This window comes from Notothenia rossii (genome assembly GCF_949606895.1).
Source record: "Notothenia rossii genome assembly, chromosome: 4".
Taxonomy (NCBI): Eukaryota; Metazoa; Chordata; class Actinopteri; order Perciformes; family Nototheniidae; genus Notothenia; species Notothenia rossii.
In genome coordinates this window covers 19,166,780-19,184,618 of record NC_136902.1, presented here as the reverse complement: position 1 = coordinate 19,184,618, position 17,839 = coordinate 19,166,780, and the positions used below count along the sequence as shown (strand labels likewise).

The 17,839-nt window shown below is 40.2% G+C and overlaps 2 protein-coding genes across 2 annotated transcripts in view; one reads left to right on the top strand and one right to left on the bottom strand.

Annotated features, from left to right (window-relative positions):
• The window catches only part of kcna10a (potassium voltage-gated channel, shaker-related subfamily, member 10a), a 136,170-nt gene extending 131,476 nt beyond the window's left edge, over positions 1 to 4,694 (bottom strand). The window contains exon 1 of the mRNA XM_079676642.1: positions 4,682 to 4,694. The gene's annotated coding sequence lies outside the window, so the exon portion shown is untranslated. The remainder of the gene's footprint in view (positions 1 to 4,681) is intronic.
• On the top strand, positions 4,123 to 16,935 carry LOC307036391 (tetraspanin-2-like). The gene is made up of 8 exons (XM_079676653.1): positions 4,123 to 4,338; positions 11,176 to 11,278; positions 13,575 to 13,672; positions 13,811 to 13,885; positions 13,972 to 14,055; positions 14,147 to 14,203; positions 14,324 to 14,407; positions 14,497 to 16,935. The coding sequence occupies exons 1-8, from the start codon at positions 4,270 to 4,272 to the stop codon at positions 14,560 to 14,562; spliced, it is 636 nt and encodes a 211-aa protein (XP_079532779.1). The 5' UTR covers positions 4,123 to 4,269; the 3' UTR covers positions 14,563 to 16,935.
• The last annotated feature ends 904 nt before the right edge of the window (positions 16,936 to 17,839 follow it).

Below are 17,839 nucleotides of genomic sequence, written 5' to 3'. Positions count from 1 at the left end.
AGCCAAATATCCCAAAGGACTTGTTGGAGGCTTAACCACAGAGGAAAGTGGATTTATTTGACATTCATCTGAGACACATTTTTAAATAGATGCCAATGCTGCTCTGTGTCTGTTCAATGTATACAACTGCTTGGTAACATGCTGTCCAAATAACTTTATGAGGTGATAATATGTCAACGTGTTTACTGTCCCTAAGTGGCCAAAAGAAATACAAAATTCAGCATAACATTGCACTGCATTGCACAGCCCCAAAAAGCACACTCCTACGCGGGCCCCAATATAGATCTAAAGGGTCGTAAAAAGATGAGTTGGATATGAAGAAAGGAGAAAACATTTGATTTAAATAATCGTTCTTTTTTTTTACCATATTTTAAATATTTCTATAGCTAGTAAGTAACCTCCTTAGAGCTCTAAAAACCAAGGGGGTAAGTATGATTAAATATATCTGTTCAAAAGCCACAAGTACATTTTCCACCATGACATTTAACAAGCATGAAGCGTTGTAAAATCCAACAAAGGTGCTCATTGGGCTCGGTGAGAGCTGCAAGCATAATTATATAATCTATCTATTCAGTAACCCCTCTTTCCCTGGATGGAGGCATCTACATTTGGTTTGTTTCTCCACTCACTTTCTCAGGTTATTCGTCACAGATTTGTACGCAAACAGAGTGAAAATCAGGGCAGTGAATGGCAACCAAGAGAACTGTATATCACTTAGATTTCCTCCAACAAAATATGAAACTATACACTGATTATATTAGATCACATTGGTCATAATTGACTTGCATGCCCTTATCATTTTAGTTGATTTTGGTTCGGTGATGCTTTTTTCCCAAAAAGGTTTGCAATTAATCAAATTTCAACACTGCAAATGACGTAAAAAAAAAAAGAGGCCTTATCTCTGTGTTGCCTGCTAGAGGGGGGCCAATCGCAGACATTCACAAAAAAAGATAATTGAAACAGACACAATATCTCTCCCTCTCACTGTGGATGTCCCTGACCATTCCTTTGCAATAATATGCTGCCCTCTTGTGGTGAAGTGAAATTGGTAAAAACAAATGTTCTTGTTGGTGCCAAATAAACCAAGGAGTAAAAGGAGGAATCTCACTTATTTACTGTCTTCTTAGTGAACATTCTGACTCTGCAATTTCCCTCAAATCATCGCCATGTCCCAGGTGCCTGACTGTACTCTCACCTTCACATGTTTACAGATCATACACGATGCTAGTCAGATCTGGGCGTGTTGCCAGGAAACTTCATCGCAGCATGGCTGTCTGATCAAAGATATTTGAATGCAGAGAATAAATATCAATCCTCGTCAAAGAGCCTTTAAACAAGGTTTACCGTGATCATTTGTCAGACCCTGCATTTGTACAACTCATCTCCTAATAAGTGAATGAAGAGGACTGACTTTCCCTTAAGATGAATTACCTCACTGTGAGTGTTTGCAGCGTGACCTGTATATGGTGTCACACATTTCTGCCACAGATCTCTTTCAACACTGTGTCCTGACTCTTTATTGATGTGTTAACTAATCAAAGTGTTAAGATAAAAGCGTAACTAACATTATTTAAAACGATTTGATCAAGCTTCAGTTTAGTTTTAGCTTAATTCACCTTCCCTAAAGTGACACCCTCACAAACAGACTTCACAGTCTGTCATCAACAATGACCTTAGATCCGGGCCATGCTTCTCACGGAAAAAGGAAAAACACTACTTCATATTCCTAAGATGCTTACAGTCAAGACAATCATTTAAATGTGTTTAAAGTTGGCTCGATCACAGTTATCAATATGGTTGCAGTAAAAGACAAGAGCTACTAAACCAGACAACCCAAAGGTGGACCTGTTAAAGTTAAGCTGTAAAACCATTATGTCTAACATTCTAATGGGGTTTATGGCCTGCTTGTATTTTTATTATTCAAATGTTTAGAAGCACATGGCAACTGTGAACAAAGGCAGGGACACAGTGCTCATGTCCCAGTCTTATCAGCCTTTCCTCTTTAGGCAGAGCTCTGGTTAAGGTCCAAACCAAACCTCATTTGTTTTTGTTCCTTCTCCCTTAACGAGTGTCGCAGCACAAACTTTGCTGCTCTGAGAATTCCAGATTGTTCAGTTTTGAGACTGATGTCTGTGTGTTTGAAGGGCTGAAAATAACCACATGTTGTTCACATTAAACACCATCTAAGTATTTATTCTAGTCCTCTCCCTCCATGCCATTCCTGTCTTACTTTTTCTTCCCTAGCGCTCAGTTTGGCAGACAATTTTGTTCCTCTATAAGGATATTTTCTAACCAGTGCCTACTTTCCCACTGATAAAAGGGTCTGCTCTTTGGACGTTCCCACTGCTCTCCATGGTTGTGGGGAAAATATTTATGTTGAACATGGTGTTGCTACTGGGTTACATGCTCCCAGTCACTGATGACACTGAGGGGAGAAATCCAGCAGAGGGGCTACTCTTTCCATTTCATTAATAGCAGATTTAATTTGTATCTTGTACAAAAGCTGAGCATAGGGTTGGGCAATACATTTGAAAATAAGAAGTCAATGAGTTCAGTGAAAACATTGATGATAAACATCAGTGGGTAATGTGAGACATTATCATAAGAATAAAGAAAACAAATGTTTCCTCAAAGCAACTATGGCTTTCTAAGAAGCCTTTTCAGGACACACACTTATTTAGACATGTTTGTAGCAGTCACATAACTTCTTCCTCTGGTGTTCTTCCGTTTGGACATCCCAGTGTATTGATGTTAAAGAAAACTGACACAGTCAGGAGTGTAGTAAATCCAAAAGCCTTTCATAACTCATGGCTATTTAGACACAGTGTTTCAGCCATTAAGGCCGAGGCAAATACATGTTGTTTGCATTTTTACTTTGACTAAATTGCCATACTTTTAAAAGAACTACCCTCAGTTTTCTTTAACAACTCCTAATATTTTCATTGCATCTTTTTAAGGTTCAAACGAAGGTTTAAGATGAAGTTGAAAGGAAAGGGTAGTGTGTGAAACTCATCCTTAACTGATCACTCCAGGGCTATGTTAAGTGCCTTAGGGAGTAAAACAAAAAAGTGAAAACTATTCTAGCTTCCAGTTCATCCTTCAAGAACAATTACATTTAGTGATAAATGATGAGGCAACATCATTTTTAAATGTTTTGACACTCCTACTATTTTCCACTCAAGGCTTATATTACTGAACTGACATCTGGTTGGGAGATGCCTCAACCTGTCACTGTCCTGGTTTATCTTGAAAAAGGAAATCCTGTTGTTTAATAATGTGATTACAAAACAAACATACTAATGTCTTCAGAGAGGGTGGGCTTTCCATTGTTTAGTTTCTGTCTTTATAGTGAGCTATTTGCTTTGTGTATGAGGTTTGACTTTGTAGTTAGGCTGTCTTCAAATAGGCTAGTTTCCATACTTACTGTAATGTGTGCATGACAAACTATTTGGTAATGAGTTGTGGTCTCATGATAGACATAAGAAGAAAATCCCACAATATAATGCAGTAAAACTATAAGATGCTATAACTTTATAGGAATTGTATCATACTGTAGCTGACAAATATGTTATATCTATAGGGAAAATATCTCAAGGTTACTATCATGCTGATGTGGAAAGTTGAACCTCTACAGTTGCTTCTGGCACAGTCCCCGTTTCTTAGTTAGGGGGTTACATCATAACTTGGTCACTTCCAATTTAACTAATTTATCGTTGCTGTGTGTGTGTGTGTGTGCGTGCGTGTGCGTGTGCGTGTGCGTGTGCGTGTGTTTGTGTTTGTGTGTGTGACATATTTGTTATAGTTCGTCAAAGAGATAAGCACATAGCATGCACATACATGGTGTTGTCCTATAACACAAACAATAACAATCAGCATTGAAACAGAACTTAACTATGGTATTTATTAAGTTTTAAACACAAAAGTCTGTCCTTATTTTTTCCTGGCAAGATTTTACCATTTACCTGTTATTCAATTGCATACTGAACACAAGTGTTTATATCAGCTTATAGGTCAATAATAAGCAAGCTCCTCTCATCGTGCAGTCTCGATCCCCCCTTCAGCCCCCCCTCTGCATTGTTGAAAGGGGCGGTCTGGAAAGAGTCTAAGCGGATTTTGTGTTGTGTGTGTGTTCGAGAGAATAACGTGACGGCGCTTCTTGATGCACTTGTGTTGTGACCGAGTGGACCGTTATTATTGTCTCAGTGCAAGGAGCCAATACAACCATTAGAGCATTTTTGCGGGGATAAAGGATAAACTCATCGAGCCAAAATGTCGAAGGTGGAAGGAGGAATGAGATGTGTGAAATACCTTTTGTTCGTGTTCAACTTTATATTCTGGGTAAGTGCATGTTCGGCGATTGTAATGATGGGATGCGCGTAAATGGAGCAAGTGCACCATTGATACTCACTACCGCTGACATTTACACCCATGTGTTATTTTAACAAACAATGCTCAATTGCTTTCAGTTCTCGTATTCATCATGTGTGCTTAAGCCTAGTTTCAGTCCGGCGTGGGTTTACTCTGCGTGGCGTGGAAAGGGTGACACTCGGAGGTTTTTAGTTTTGGCTCACTGGGTGTCACGGTTTGTGAAACAAGCAGGACCCAAATGCAGATATAAACTGAACTTCCTTTATTTCAAGGCTATGAGATATATGTACAATGACAAAAACAGAACACTCACCGCAGAACTAGTCAGGGAACAAGACGAACCGACCAAGACAGACAGACAACCCAGAACTTAAATACACACAAGACTCAATCACACAACAAGACACAGGTGAGGAGGGAGGAAAAAACACAGGGGCCCAGGTGAACATAATCAGACAATTAGACACACCAGGGAAACTAATGACAAGAGGAAAACACAGGGAAAAGGACCAGACAATAACCCAAAGGAAAACATGACATGGAAAACAGCAAAAACACCCAAACCTACAAAACTATAAACGTGACATAACATGAGAATCGTGACACTGGGCACGAATCAGATTTTCCACAGAAGGAAAAATCCGCCCCCCTTTACCCGGCTAAGCGTGTTTTTGAAAGGAAGACTGAATGAAAAGACAGAGAGTTGGAGAGAGATTGAGAGACAGCATGGAAAACAAACTCAGCAGTTGTTTCCCTGCGTCACGAAGCTCCATTAACAAGCTGAGCTGCAGGGCTGATTGAGACACTGAGTTACAATCACCTTGGGCACGAGATCCCACACTTCTCCTTCTAAATAAAGAAAAGGGGCCCTTGGGCATGGGCACTGAGAGGAAAGCACAAGAGAGAGTAACTCTTTACTCAAGACAAACAAAGTCATGTGGATGTGAAAGGTGTGTGTGTGTGTGTGTGTGTGTGTGTGTGTGTGTGTGTGTGTGTGTGTGTTTCCTGTGCACATTAATTGCACATGTGCCTTCATTAAACCTGACATCCTTGTCAAAATCCATCCATAGTGCAGTCTGTAAATTAATACTAATTTAGAGTCTGCTGGATAATGTGTGTGTGTGTGTGTGTGTGTGTGTGTGTGTGTGTGTGTGTGTGTGTGTGTGTAAAAGTGCACTTTGGGATATGTGTTCCACTGTTCACACTCATCAGAGGGTACGCTCCTTTGTGTATGTGAAGGAGAGATTTTCCAACAAGCATCTGTGGAGTGGATCAGGCGCTGAGTGCAGCGTGAATGGATCCATTGTGACAGCAGGACAATAGCATAACTTCAGTCTGCTGCTCCTGCCTGCCTAAGCAACAGAGCCTGATGAAGCCCTGAACGCAGCGGCCCCATCATTAAGCTGTGTGTGCTATCCTCATCCAGGATGGGTGCGGCTGAAATTTCCTTTTAATAATAATAATAGGCTACGTCTGAGTGTGGACACGTGCAGAGACAACCCGTCACTGAGGGGTGAAGATGAGAGAGATGTCAGACAAGTGGGGAAAGAGGATTTGTGACAGACATGTTCAAGAAAAATGCAGACAGCAAATGTGATGGGAGAGAAAAGGGTCATTAGGAGATTGAAAGGGATATTCATGTGCGTGTGCACGCTCACATGGCAATAGAGGGACAGCTGACCCAGATAAAGATAGAACGTCAGATCAGTATGAGGATAGCTGCTTATACTGTTGATATGTTCTGTGTGTGTGTGTGTGTGTGTGTGTGTGTGTGTGTGTGTGTGTGTGTGTGTGTGTGTGTGTGTGTGTGTGTGTGTGTGTGTGTGTGTGTGTGTGTGTGTGTGTGTGTGTGTGTGTGTGTGTGTGTGTTACACATCACAGAGGATCACAGAAATACCTACAGTATGTGAATGCATTTGGTGCTTGCTATATACAAATTACCACTAGGAATGAACAGTAATCACCATGCCTTTATAATCACAGCATCCCAATCCCTCCCTGGGCTATGGCCCCCTCTGTTGATGTTGGAGTGAGACATGATGAGAAGAGTTTTTGTGGAGGAGGGGCAGATATGTTTCCCTTCAAATCCCCCCAATGAGTGGACAGTAGAGCAGCGACGGGTCAGAGGCTCTTCTGTTGGACACCAAATAGTGTCACCAGAAGTGAGTCGTGAGACATGCTGACACTCACACACTATAAACAGTGTTTTTTACTTGAATGATGATGTGCTTCACACAACTATCCTCATTTGACAGCCTAAACATGGTCATCAATCAATACGGATAAAGTGGCCCTGTGTTTATAGACCTCTCTGACTCGGTGTCACAGCAACATGATGTAGTGAAATTCCTGCAGGGCTCCAATACAACTGTCATTAACGTAATGCAGGCCAAGCTCTTGTATATATTACACTATCAATACCTTGCTGGCATGTCTGGCCTGTGTTTGTGTGCTTTGGCTCACTGACTGCCCTATTTAGTCAAAGATTAAGCCTGTGAGGTAAACATTGTGGGGCAACAAGAAGTGTATTTCCCAAAATGTCCCTCCAGTGTTCTTCCTTGTCATCTGGTGTTGGCTGAATAATTTATTATGTGAGTTACTGAAAAAACGTCTGTTTCATAGTTACATGTTTAATAGAAAACAATGCCTTTGTGAAGCCGAAAAACATGTGCTAATTTCAATAGAGTGTTTCTATTACACTCTTCAGTTGTGTCCACTGTGGGGGAAACTTCTGAAGCAATTGGAAACAGGACTCAGAGAGACACGAGGAGAGCTGGAACTTTGATGGCAAACACTGACGGTTTATTTGGAGCTTCGGCCGGAGAATTCACAAGACATGTCATGGGCCACGAGTTGACACAGGGTGGAGATGCCAAATCAATTCGGAATAACTGTAGTTCGAGGTTTTAACTAGTTCGGAGTGTAATAATCAACATTCTTCATAAGCGAGATTAAACAAATATGGACCCTGAATCTAACTAGAGCTGTCGTCCATAGAAAAGAATGTGCGGCAGGGAACCTAGATTCCAGAAAAGAAGGGCTTCTAGATGTCCCTGAACAATAAACTATCATGTCAGCTTGGTAAGCTGGCAACAACAATACACCCAAGCTGCCCCTCCTTAAGAGAGATAGCAGCAATACCCAAGGCCGTAGACCTATGCCATGGGAAAGGAGACAGTGAAAAGAGAAAATGCTGAACTGTGTCAAAGGTTGAATACCTAAGCAAATGATTCCCCAACGTCCACAAATGTGCATTTAGTTCTGTAAAAAGGCAAACATTTAACCTCACTGCTGCTCTTTGTTGTGAGCATAATGCCAAAGTATGGCAGGTAAGATGAATCAGCTAAACTTAAGAAAATATATGCAATAAATTAAGGTTAGTATGTTTGACAGTTAAGAGAAATATTTATGTTGAACAGGCTCAACTATAATTTCAATATTAGTGTCAAATATTATTAGAATATTCTGCCCTACAAACACATTTCTGTCTGTTTTGTGAGGTTGGTGTATGCCACCCCACTCCCCCTCCCTTGCCCCTTGGGCAGAATACAATAGGATTTATTCCACCCATAATTATCTCCCTCCTATTTACACTTTCCTTCTGCCCATCAATTTTAAATGCGGTCTTGCATCTGTTTTTCCAAACATATGCTAGGAAGAAGACGACGAGATTTTCTGACAAACCAATTACTGGTTCTTTTAAAGTAGTGTTTCACAGATGTTTTGCTTTCATATACTGCTTTTTCTTTAATTTATGACTACTTTTTTAAGCCAAAAATAAAATCTATCCTACAAAATGTGTGATGCCACAGACTGTCTCTGACCAAGACCACAGCCCTGTGTCAGCTCTGCCCTTGTTTTCGTGGAAATTCCCCTCACAAAAACACAATTTAACTGCAAAAAGTACGCCTTGTTTCTGTAAAAACCTTAATAAATGTTTGTGAGAGGGATTTATATCCCTGAATAGAAGAATCCAGACATACAAAAGACCCAAAAGCTGTAAGGAAAGAAAGAGGACGTATCTTACTATACTCACTGCCAATTCAGACATAATAAGGCTCTACAAAATGAATATAAGACACATGTTGAGTCTTCAACTTTGTCTCTGAATAAGATGCTTCTGTCTGGAAAAGAAAAGGGATGATGGGTTCTCTAACAACTTATTCTCTCTTTCCTTTCCATCCTTCTTTCTCTTTATTTCAGTATGTCTGTTTGTCTCCCTCCTATTGTGCGCCAAAACGTATAGTCACGGGAGACAGAGGGTCTTTGTCCTTTGGGTGAGGTTGGGAGGGAGGGGTGTGAGATGAGGTGGGGTAAGAGGGGGATACATGGGACACAACAAGTGAGGGGGCGGGGTGGTCGTTTCTGGGAGGTTGGGAGGGGTGTGTACGCTGATAGACAAGGTAATGATGGCAGACAAAGTGGTGTGTGTGGGGGGGGAGTGGGTGGTTTATTCAGGGGGGTTAATGGGACCATTGGGATAGTCATGAGTGCCAGAGTTGAGAGAGTACTTAGCATGTCAGCTACTGCCTGCAGCGTTGGATGTGACCCCCCTTGCTCTAAAAGGAGAGATGTTTGTGTGGTATCCATATGCATCTGATTTTGAAAAGGCTTTCAAATGAAACCATAATAGAAATTAGGTTTGGTTGAGCGCTGAACCACCTGCTCCTCTTTCATCAACAACATCAATCAACAATAACAATATTACCTTTATATTTATATAACATCTCATTCAAATCAGTTAACTTTTTTTATTGTGCGTCTTGTCTCTTTTTTGGCAAAGGAATAACACCGATTTAAAACATAATTGTACAAAAGCGTACCATAAGAAAGATAAGGAGCCTATTATAAAGCCACATCATATGTGTTATATTAATATAATAGAATCACATTTTTTTATATTATCATCGATACGAATACCAATCGACACCACTACTTGGCACAACACTGGCGCTTAGCATTGTGTGCATATCAACATGATCCAGTGGGCAGCAGTTTTACAAGGTACAAATACCAGCATTAAATAGATCCAGTCTTTCTCCACACTTACCCAGCCTGGTTCAGTGGATCTACATATCTGCAGCCTTCACTTCACCGTGCTTTATCCCTTTGGACCTGATAATCCTGAAACCCTGAGAGCTCAGCTGTCCCATACATCATCACGCATGACACTAAATCCTCGTTTTTGTAGGAATCAGGCTTCCCAACTCCTGTCTAATTCAGATGCTTTACTACCGAGCTACTGGCCTCACTTCAGACCAACAACATAAAATATAACCTGTAGTGGAGGAGGAGTAGTCAGTGGAGATGAGGGCATCAAAAATGGAAGAAGTGAAACGAGAGACATATCAATACCAGAAAAAGGCACAGGGGATTTGGCAAACAAGAGGTTACAAAGTCAAATTAAAATACAGACTTGGAACAGTTTGCTATTTTTCCAACTTGACAACAGTGTTTGTTTTTCAAAATAAATTCACTTAACAGAGCCTCAGGACGTAGAAACAAAAACAACAAACAGAACAGCGGTCCACCTAAACTCTGAGATCTAGGACAGCGAGAGACCATGTGACAAGCACTCCTAAATACTCTCCATTTAGACAAATCATTTTATTTCTCTGTGCGCGCACACATAAGGCGTGCACACACCCACACACACACACACACACACACACACACACACACACACACACACACACACACACACATACACACACACATACACACACACACACACACGCACACACACACAAACACACACACACACACACACACACACACACACAAATAGACACTGTTTTGTGGAAAGGTTTTGAGTTTGGAAATTCCTCAGGGGACAGGGCTCCGTGATCTTTAAAACCTCTCAGTATTGATCTGTCAGTGGAGCACTCACCACTGACTCTGCCCTTGAGAGCATCTCAGATCTCAGAAAACAACACATTTTCTTCCAGTTTCTCCGTGGACTGAGAGAATAGAAGTTGTTTGCTGCAGTGAGTTTGCTCTTAGCAAGAGGGAGGGAGTATGATTTGGTTCGATGTATGCTGATGGTGGTTTAGATGAAGGAAAGTATGAGCAACATGGAAACACATTTCCAAACAAACAGGAGAGCCTGCTCAAGCTCAAGGTGCCACACTGCTGCCCGCAGACAGCGGTCATTATCTTCCTGTGGGACGCCAGAAATCGCTAATGGCTGTCTCAAAGTAGAGCGTTACATAACTTACATTTTCATTAATTGTACTGGTTTAGAGCTCTTAAAGGATCCACCCACGATGAACACATATTAGAAACATTAAATAAGTATCCTAACATACTCTTATTGAGCTACACAATATACTTCTGGGAAAAGGGTGGAGGGTAGGAAACTCCACAGCACCATAGCTTTGTTCATATGGAAAATCACATGAAGGCCAGAGCAAAAGTGCAACCCCTCTGAAGGCCAGAAGATCATGCACTTCTACTGTTTTGATAGTAATGAGAAGATAGTTGCTTTTTCAGTGAATGCTGAAACCAATTTACAGCAATGACGTCAGATCTCAAGCCAGGATCTAAATGATAAGGCACACAGGTTCATTTTGAAAGAACAAAAAAAAGAGGTTCTACTTATTAGATACTAACTGTAATAAGAGTTGTCTTTTCCAAGGCATTTGAATGATTACTACATCTACAGTTGGTATTTATTAGAGGGTAAAAGCCGACATGAGTCTCAGAAGCACAGAACTCTGCTTTTCTTTGGGGGTTTTTTCTCCGGAAATAATAACTCATTTGTTTGCAAAATCTTATTCTAAGTGTTTCTCCCCTCTCTTCCTGCAGTTGATGGGATCCTTCGTTCTGGCAGTGGGACTATGGCTACGTTTTGACCCAGAAACTGTTTCTCTTCTAAATGGTGATGAAGCTCCAGACACTTTCTTCATTGGTGAGTACCACAGCGCATCCGAGGTTATCTTAATGTACACACAGTGTAGGTGTGAAACAATAAGCTGTACACATTCAACACAAGGCCATTGATTTATGACATTTGCTGAAAGGAATGCTTATGTTTGTGAATATATTCTGTTACATTGCGCAGAAACGAGTCTAAATGGATAATGGAAATGTCAGTTTCACTTAAATTTTGAGACAATCTTTACTTATATTTGCGGCATTAAAAACATTGCATTTTGATACCATTGTATTGTATTCTCAAATATTTAAAATAATATTGTTTTTAATATGCTAGAGTAGACACATACACAAAGCAAAATGTCATGTTGCACTTATCTTATTCTCCGTCTGAAAATGTGTTTGTATTGACATATTTCAGTGCAAATAGTTTTGGCTGTAAATATGTAAATGTCTCTATGTCAGAGCTAGTGTTCCTACCACAGACTTGCTTGTACACAAGTCTTTGTGAGATTGCAAAATAGTGTGAGTGTCACTATTTGATTGGTGTTCTACAAAGTTTTCCATTTGGGGTTTAATATCCAAATGCAACATGCTCTAATGCTTTGAAGTTTCGATTATTAGGCATGGCATAGCTTCTTTTGAGCTGATGAGTGTGAATAACAGGAAATGACTGCCATACATGCGTGAGGGAAACCACAGGCCTGCTAACCACCTTTTCAATCAGTCACCCTGCCCAGATGGAAAGAGATGGAGGAGGAGACAGTGAGTGTTGGGACAGTTAAAAAGGCATATGGAAGAGGGCAGTCATAGGAACAGATGGGGCTCCATGGCAAAGATCTGCAGGAAAAACAAGATGGGATATCAAATTAAAAGACTGGGAAAGAAATGTGTTGAGCTGACTACCCTTCTCCACTCTCTGATCACAGCATCCTGTGTTAAACCTAAAGTACATTCAGTTATTTTAACGATCTTCAGTTTAAACTACTCTACTCCCGATTGATTTTCTTCTTTGAAGCCTGTTAGGGACTGATAGCGTTGTATAATAGAATAAACGTTTAGAGAGGGTTTTTTTTTACGACAGAAGCCTGTAGTTAAAGTTATTTTATTACTTCTCTGTGTGTGAGTTTAGTAAGAAATAAGGCTCAGATATCCTTGTGGTTTGACACAGGATGGGTGGCTTCTGTCGGGTCCTCGGAGAGTGCAACACATGGCTTTGACAGTGAAGAGCGCTCAACTGTTGCTATGCCGAGTTTCCATGGCGTCAATCCAACATCAAACTTTTCTGATCTTTGAAATGACATACTCTGAAAAGGTGAAGAAAAACTACAGACTCAGAGATAAATGAAAACCAATATAAAAGCAAAGTATGCGAGTTCAGCAGCATCTCTTGCTCCCAGCTGCGATGAGTTAAAAGCTGATAAGAATGATCGCTTCACACGAAGTAACTAAACTCTCCTTTCTAACAGCAAGAAAGCAACACACCCAACTGAATTATTATAGCACATCAAATCTCTTTGTTGACCCATCGGGATCCTATGAACCGTCTTCCTCTCTTGTTCCCACCTGAGCCTGTGTCACCTGGGAGCCAACTCTAACTATCTCGCCCAATTTCCTCTGAGCTATCGCCTGGCAACCAACCCCATCTGTATGAGTGGTGTTACCAATTGTTGTTGAATTTCCTCCCTCCAGACCTACCCATGATATATGGAGGAAATTAGCTCCATAATGATGTACCTTTCCTAATGAGAGGTTCAATGTGACATCAGGGCATATAAGGAGCTCCCCCTAAAACAGACTCTTAACAACAACAACAAATAATCTCACATTAGGGCACAATGAAGAGGAACAATAAGTGCCTCCACTCCTAGAAAAAAGATCGAAGCACCAAACACAGGAAGAGTGCAGTCTAAAATATAACATTCCACTGTCTGAGCTTTTGTACTTGCAGTCCAGATTGTGACTGTTTTCATTTCTAGCTGTATGCTGCCCTCTGCTGGTGCTTCTGTAATTTACAATAGTCAGAAGCACTAGCTGGGAAAAGCTGAGCATATTAACAGAGATGTAGATAGATAGATAGATAGATAGATAGATAGATAGATAGATTTTCTTTCATCACAGCAACAGAAGTTTGTTCAGACATTAAAATAGTGGGGAATTAAAGCACTGTTTAAGGCGTTTCAAGCTGGAAGGTCTAAAGTGTATTGGTGAAGAAAGTACCATATTATCATCATCACAAGTTATTACAAAGGTTGTTTGCGTCATGACTAACAGCTTTATATACATTGCCTTACTGTTTACCATTGCATCTCTTTTCCCTGTTCCTTCAGGTGTGTATATCCTGATCGGCGCTGGCAGTCTGGTGATGTTGGTTGGTTTCTTCGGCTGCTGTGGAGCTGTTCGGGAATCTCAATGCCTGCTGGGTTCAGTGAGTACAATGCATAGAGACAAGCCTACAATACCAAAAACTGAGCTTTTATCTTATAGTTGGAACCTTTAATAAGTCTTAAACTGATATATTTAACCAATGATACATTTATTGTCTGTTTTTAATGCTTTTGTTTAGTTCTTTGCCTGTCTATTGATCATCTTCTGCGCTGAGTTGGCTGCAGGCGTGTTTGGATTCCTGAACAAAGACAAGGTATGAAGCATTTCACATTTCAGAGCTTGAGTCATGCCTGGAGTTTGATGAATCCTAATGGTATTTACTTGTCCCCTCTGACACAGATAATCAAAGATGTTCAGACCTACTACACAACCAACTACAATGAAAACAATAACGGCACATTGATCATCTCATACCAGAAAGTGGTAAGTAGAAAATCGAATTCTAGGGTGACAAGTAGAAAAGTGCATAATTAAAGATATTTGCATCATAATTTGATTTTCTTCGCAATTTTAGCTGAACTGTTGTGGAACCACAGAATACCCTTGCCCTGATCCTCCAAAAGACACTAAAGTAAGTACCACCAGACGCAAGATGGAAATGTCATTATCTCGCTTTGTTGTCTAATGAATGAGACACGGTGCCACAATAATCTATCTGGTTTAATAACTTGACTCTATCTTTGTTGTGCAGGACTGTGAGACAGGCATTGAGGAGTTTTTCAACACTAAACTCTACATCATTGGATATGTGGGCATCGGCATCGCTGGAGTCATGGTGAGTCATGATCTGAGAAGAAGCACACACACAGACAAACACATTGTGGGAGAGAATGATTTTATTAAAATTCTGTTTCCTTTTAACAGATTATTGGGATGATCTTCAGTATGGTGCTCTGTTGTGCCATCCGCAACAGCAGGGAGGTCATCTAAATATGACCTCTGCCCTTTCTGCCCCGAAAGACTGTACAGCCTTCAGATCAAATGACAACCTCTGTCAATCCAGGGACCCAGGCAGTAATTAGATTATGTTAAAAAAAATCCTTTCCACTGTGATGCTTAAACCAGCTCTCTTTCTTTTTGTATTTGCAGTCACGAGCAAAGTAGCATGTGCTTCCTTTCAACACATTCAGATAAGACTTAGTCCACATATCCTATGGGAACAGTATGATTTTATGACCTGACAATCTTTCAAATTGTTTTTCCTCATGGCCGTTTGGCGAACGTTACAAATGTTAAACCCACATACTGTCATAGCAGTGTCAATGCTTTTTCACACAGCCTTGACACTGACCCCTTGGCTGTGGGAAACTGTAGCCCAGGGAGAGCAATCTGAGGTGAAAGCAGCTGAGTTTGCTTATCTGAGTATTCAGATGAACACAAACATGAAGCCGCAAAGACACACAAGCACAGCAATGTTGTGTTACGTGAGACCACTGCCTCGAAGAAGGTTGTCTGGAATCTCGTAGGTATAAAAATCCTGATTGGTGGAATCAGAGCGTGGTGTCAAGAGAGGGATGGCCAGTGAATGTTTTGGGAAAGCATCCATCATGCAGCCCAAGCGCTCTTTCTCTCCCACACACACAGTATCTGTATACTGTATGATCAAAACCAATTGTTTCTTCAAGAAATACAGCAGTTATATTACAGGGATAGTTAAAAATATGCTAATTCACTTTCTTGCTATGAGTTTGATTAGCTGATTGATAGCACAATGACAATGTTAGTGAATCTCAAGCTGCAGCCCGGAGTTGGTTAGATTAGCAAAAATAACGTAAAAAGGAGGGAAAAGCTATAGCTTGGCTTTGTCTTTATGCTAAGCTAAACTAAACTAAGGCACACTAACAGGCTGTAGCTTAATATTTACTTTACTGACATATGAGTGGTGTTAATCTTCTCATCCTATTCTTTGAAAGAAATAATCTATTATTTTAGGCAACTTTAGGCCTACCCACATTCAGGTCTTTTACAACAACTCATGCATACTTTATATATTTTTAATAATGCCAATATGTGGCGCATACCACAAGCAAGTTTCAGAAGTCTGTAAAAGACATAAATGATTGCCTGCAGCATTAGGAAAAGTACATACGAACTAAAAACCAAAAGGAAAAGCCCCTTGTACATATATATATATATATATATATATATATATATATATGCTCTCTTACATAAGAGAGTATATCTGAGTCTCTGTTGACTGTATGTCAGGAGGATCATTTGGAAATGTTTACAGGCTAAATATATTCTAGTCGGTCAACTGAGAACAAGCAGTTGGGCCTAAGAAATGTGCTTATCCAAACCAGGTCTTTGATCTCTTCACACCTCCATCTTTTCCCCCCCTGTGCCTTTAAAAGTGCACCGCCCACAACAACATAAATCAGAGCAATAACCTCTGTTTTCCTCTAATCTCATAAACCTCAGCAGATATGATAGTTGGACAGACATGCCCAACCTGGAATCACTTCCATGTATCCAGGTTCATCGGGCTGCTGTTGATTCTGTAGGGTTTATATTTGGACTCTGGTATGTAAATATGAGTTTTCTTGTAGTTGTACATTATTTGTGGTTGATGTGATGGATAGGCCTACTATTTAACATGCTGTGTGTAGACAGAGGCTTGCAGTAGTTGGAAAGTGTTTATGTAGTCATGACAATGTTTGCATTAGTCAAACTGAAACTTCTTAACGTGCCTTTCTTTGAAGATGAGCTATTTTAGAACTACGTGATGACTGAACGTAGCAAAAAAATCTTAGCAAAGTGTACATATGTTTGTAGAGTTCGACTGCAATTCATTGTCACACACATTAGACTTGCCATTATTGTTGTGGTCTGTCTTAAAGTGTCACACTCAAGTGTCTTTTCAGCCAAGAGAGCTGAAGTGGTAAAAGCAACAATTTATCTGCCAACTATTTCAAAAGCCTCTGATCAAGCTGTGTGGAACACAAGCCGTGGTCATTTTTTTACTTTCGAGTGTAATGTGACACGAGAGATGAGACGCCAAAGGCTTTCTTACCACTCCAGTAGGCGGTGTTCCTTCGAGTGAAGACACACAACTGAATCTCTTTTCACTATAGAGGCTCTGGAGTTAAAAAAGGGAACAGTTTAGTGCAACTCAAATCCACAAAGCTGTTGCTGTGTTCCTCAGTTGTATTTGTTGGAGCAAATCTGAAGGTATAACAGGAAACAAAAGTATAAGCAGTCAAGCCTTTTTTTTAGATGATTGTGTGTTAATTTATTTTAATACCATTGCAGGCTTCTCAGGAAGATAGGTTTACAAAGTGTAATAAAGCTTTTAAAGTTGAAGATTGTTTCTTGTGTGTCATTTATACTTGGCGTACATTTTGTGTTTATTAAAATGCATGTATAGCTCAGATAAGTAGCTTTGCATTGGATTTCCTATATTTAATAACTTGTTACACCTCTTAGCATGAAATAAATCTCTAATACATGAAATCATAGCCTCAGACACCATTACACACACAGCATCAGTCACATACTCCACGAGCTGCATGGGTCCTGGCCTCAGAATATTCCATCAGGTCCACACACTTTTAAGTCCTGAAATGTAACCTTCACACTTCACTTTCAATTATTTGTTATAAAACATAGACTAAAACTGTATCTCCTCAGCAAACAAAGTGCTTTATTTGTAGTTTTTAAATGTTGCTGTAGGTCTGCATTTAGAACAAATCATGTGATTTCAAAGAAAGACATTACTGAGAGATCTACAAAAGAGTTATATTTAAGTATGTCCTCAATGCATTTGTGAGGATCAAATAGCACATGTAGCCAATTGAAATAATAGTTTTTTACAACGTATCACTTCGTAAAATGATTTTGTATCCCTTACCAGATGATTGTATTTGATATCCAGTGTTATTAAATATGTTTCCAGGATTAGTCGCGTTTGGTGTCAGTTTCACCTTTCTGCTCTTGAGCTTCAGGGACAGCTGGAAATGTATGTGAAGCAGCAGAGGCTCCAGGAGTCCCCAGGGTAGAGTTACCCCAACACTGCAGCACGAGCATTTTTACTGCCACAAACGTATCCCTCGCAGTAATGCTTATGTGTAGCGCATGGTAACACCTTCTAAGTTTGCATCAGAACAAGTATTACACAGTATTACAACCTGTTGCTACTTCCAACAGCCCTACCTGAGAATACGTGATTAAATATGCAATACTTCAGGCTACACACATTCAAACAAAT

Excerpts from the sequence above, each read along its gene's own strand:
- LOC307036391 (XM_079676653.1), top strand. The coding sequence starts at position 4,270 with ATGTCGAAGGTGGAAGGAGGAATGAGATGTGTGAAATACCTTTTGTTC. Across the intron at positions 4,339-11,175 it reads TGTTCAACTTTATATTCTGG|TTGATGGGATCCTTCGTTCT; the intron begins GTAAGTGCATGT and ends CTCTTCCTGCAG. Across the intron at positions 13,673-13,810 it reads CTCAATGCCTGCTGGGTTCA|TTCTTTGCCTGTCTATTGAT; the intron begins GTGAGTACAATG and ends GCTTTTGTTTAG.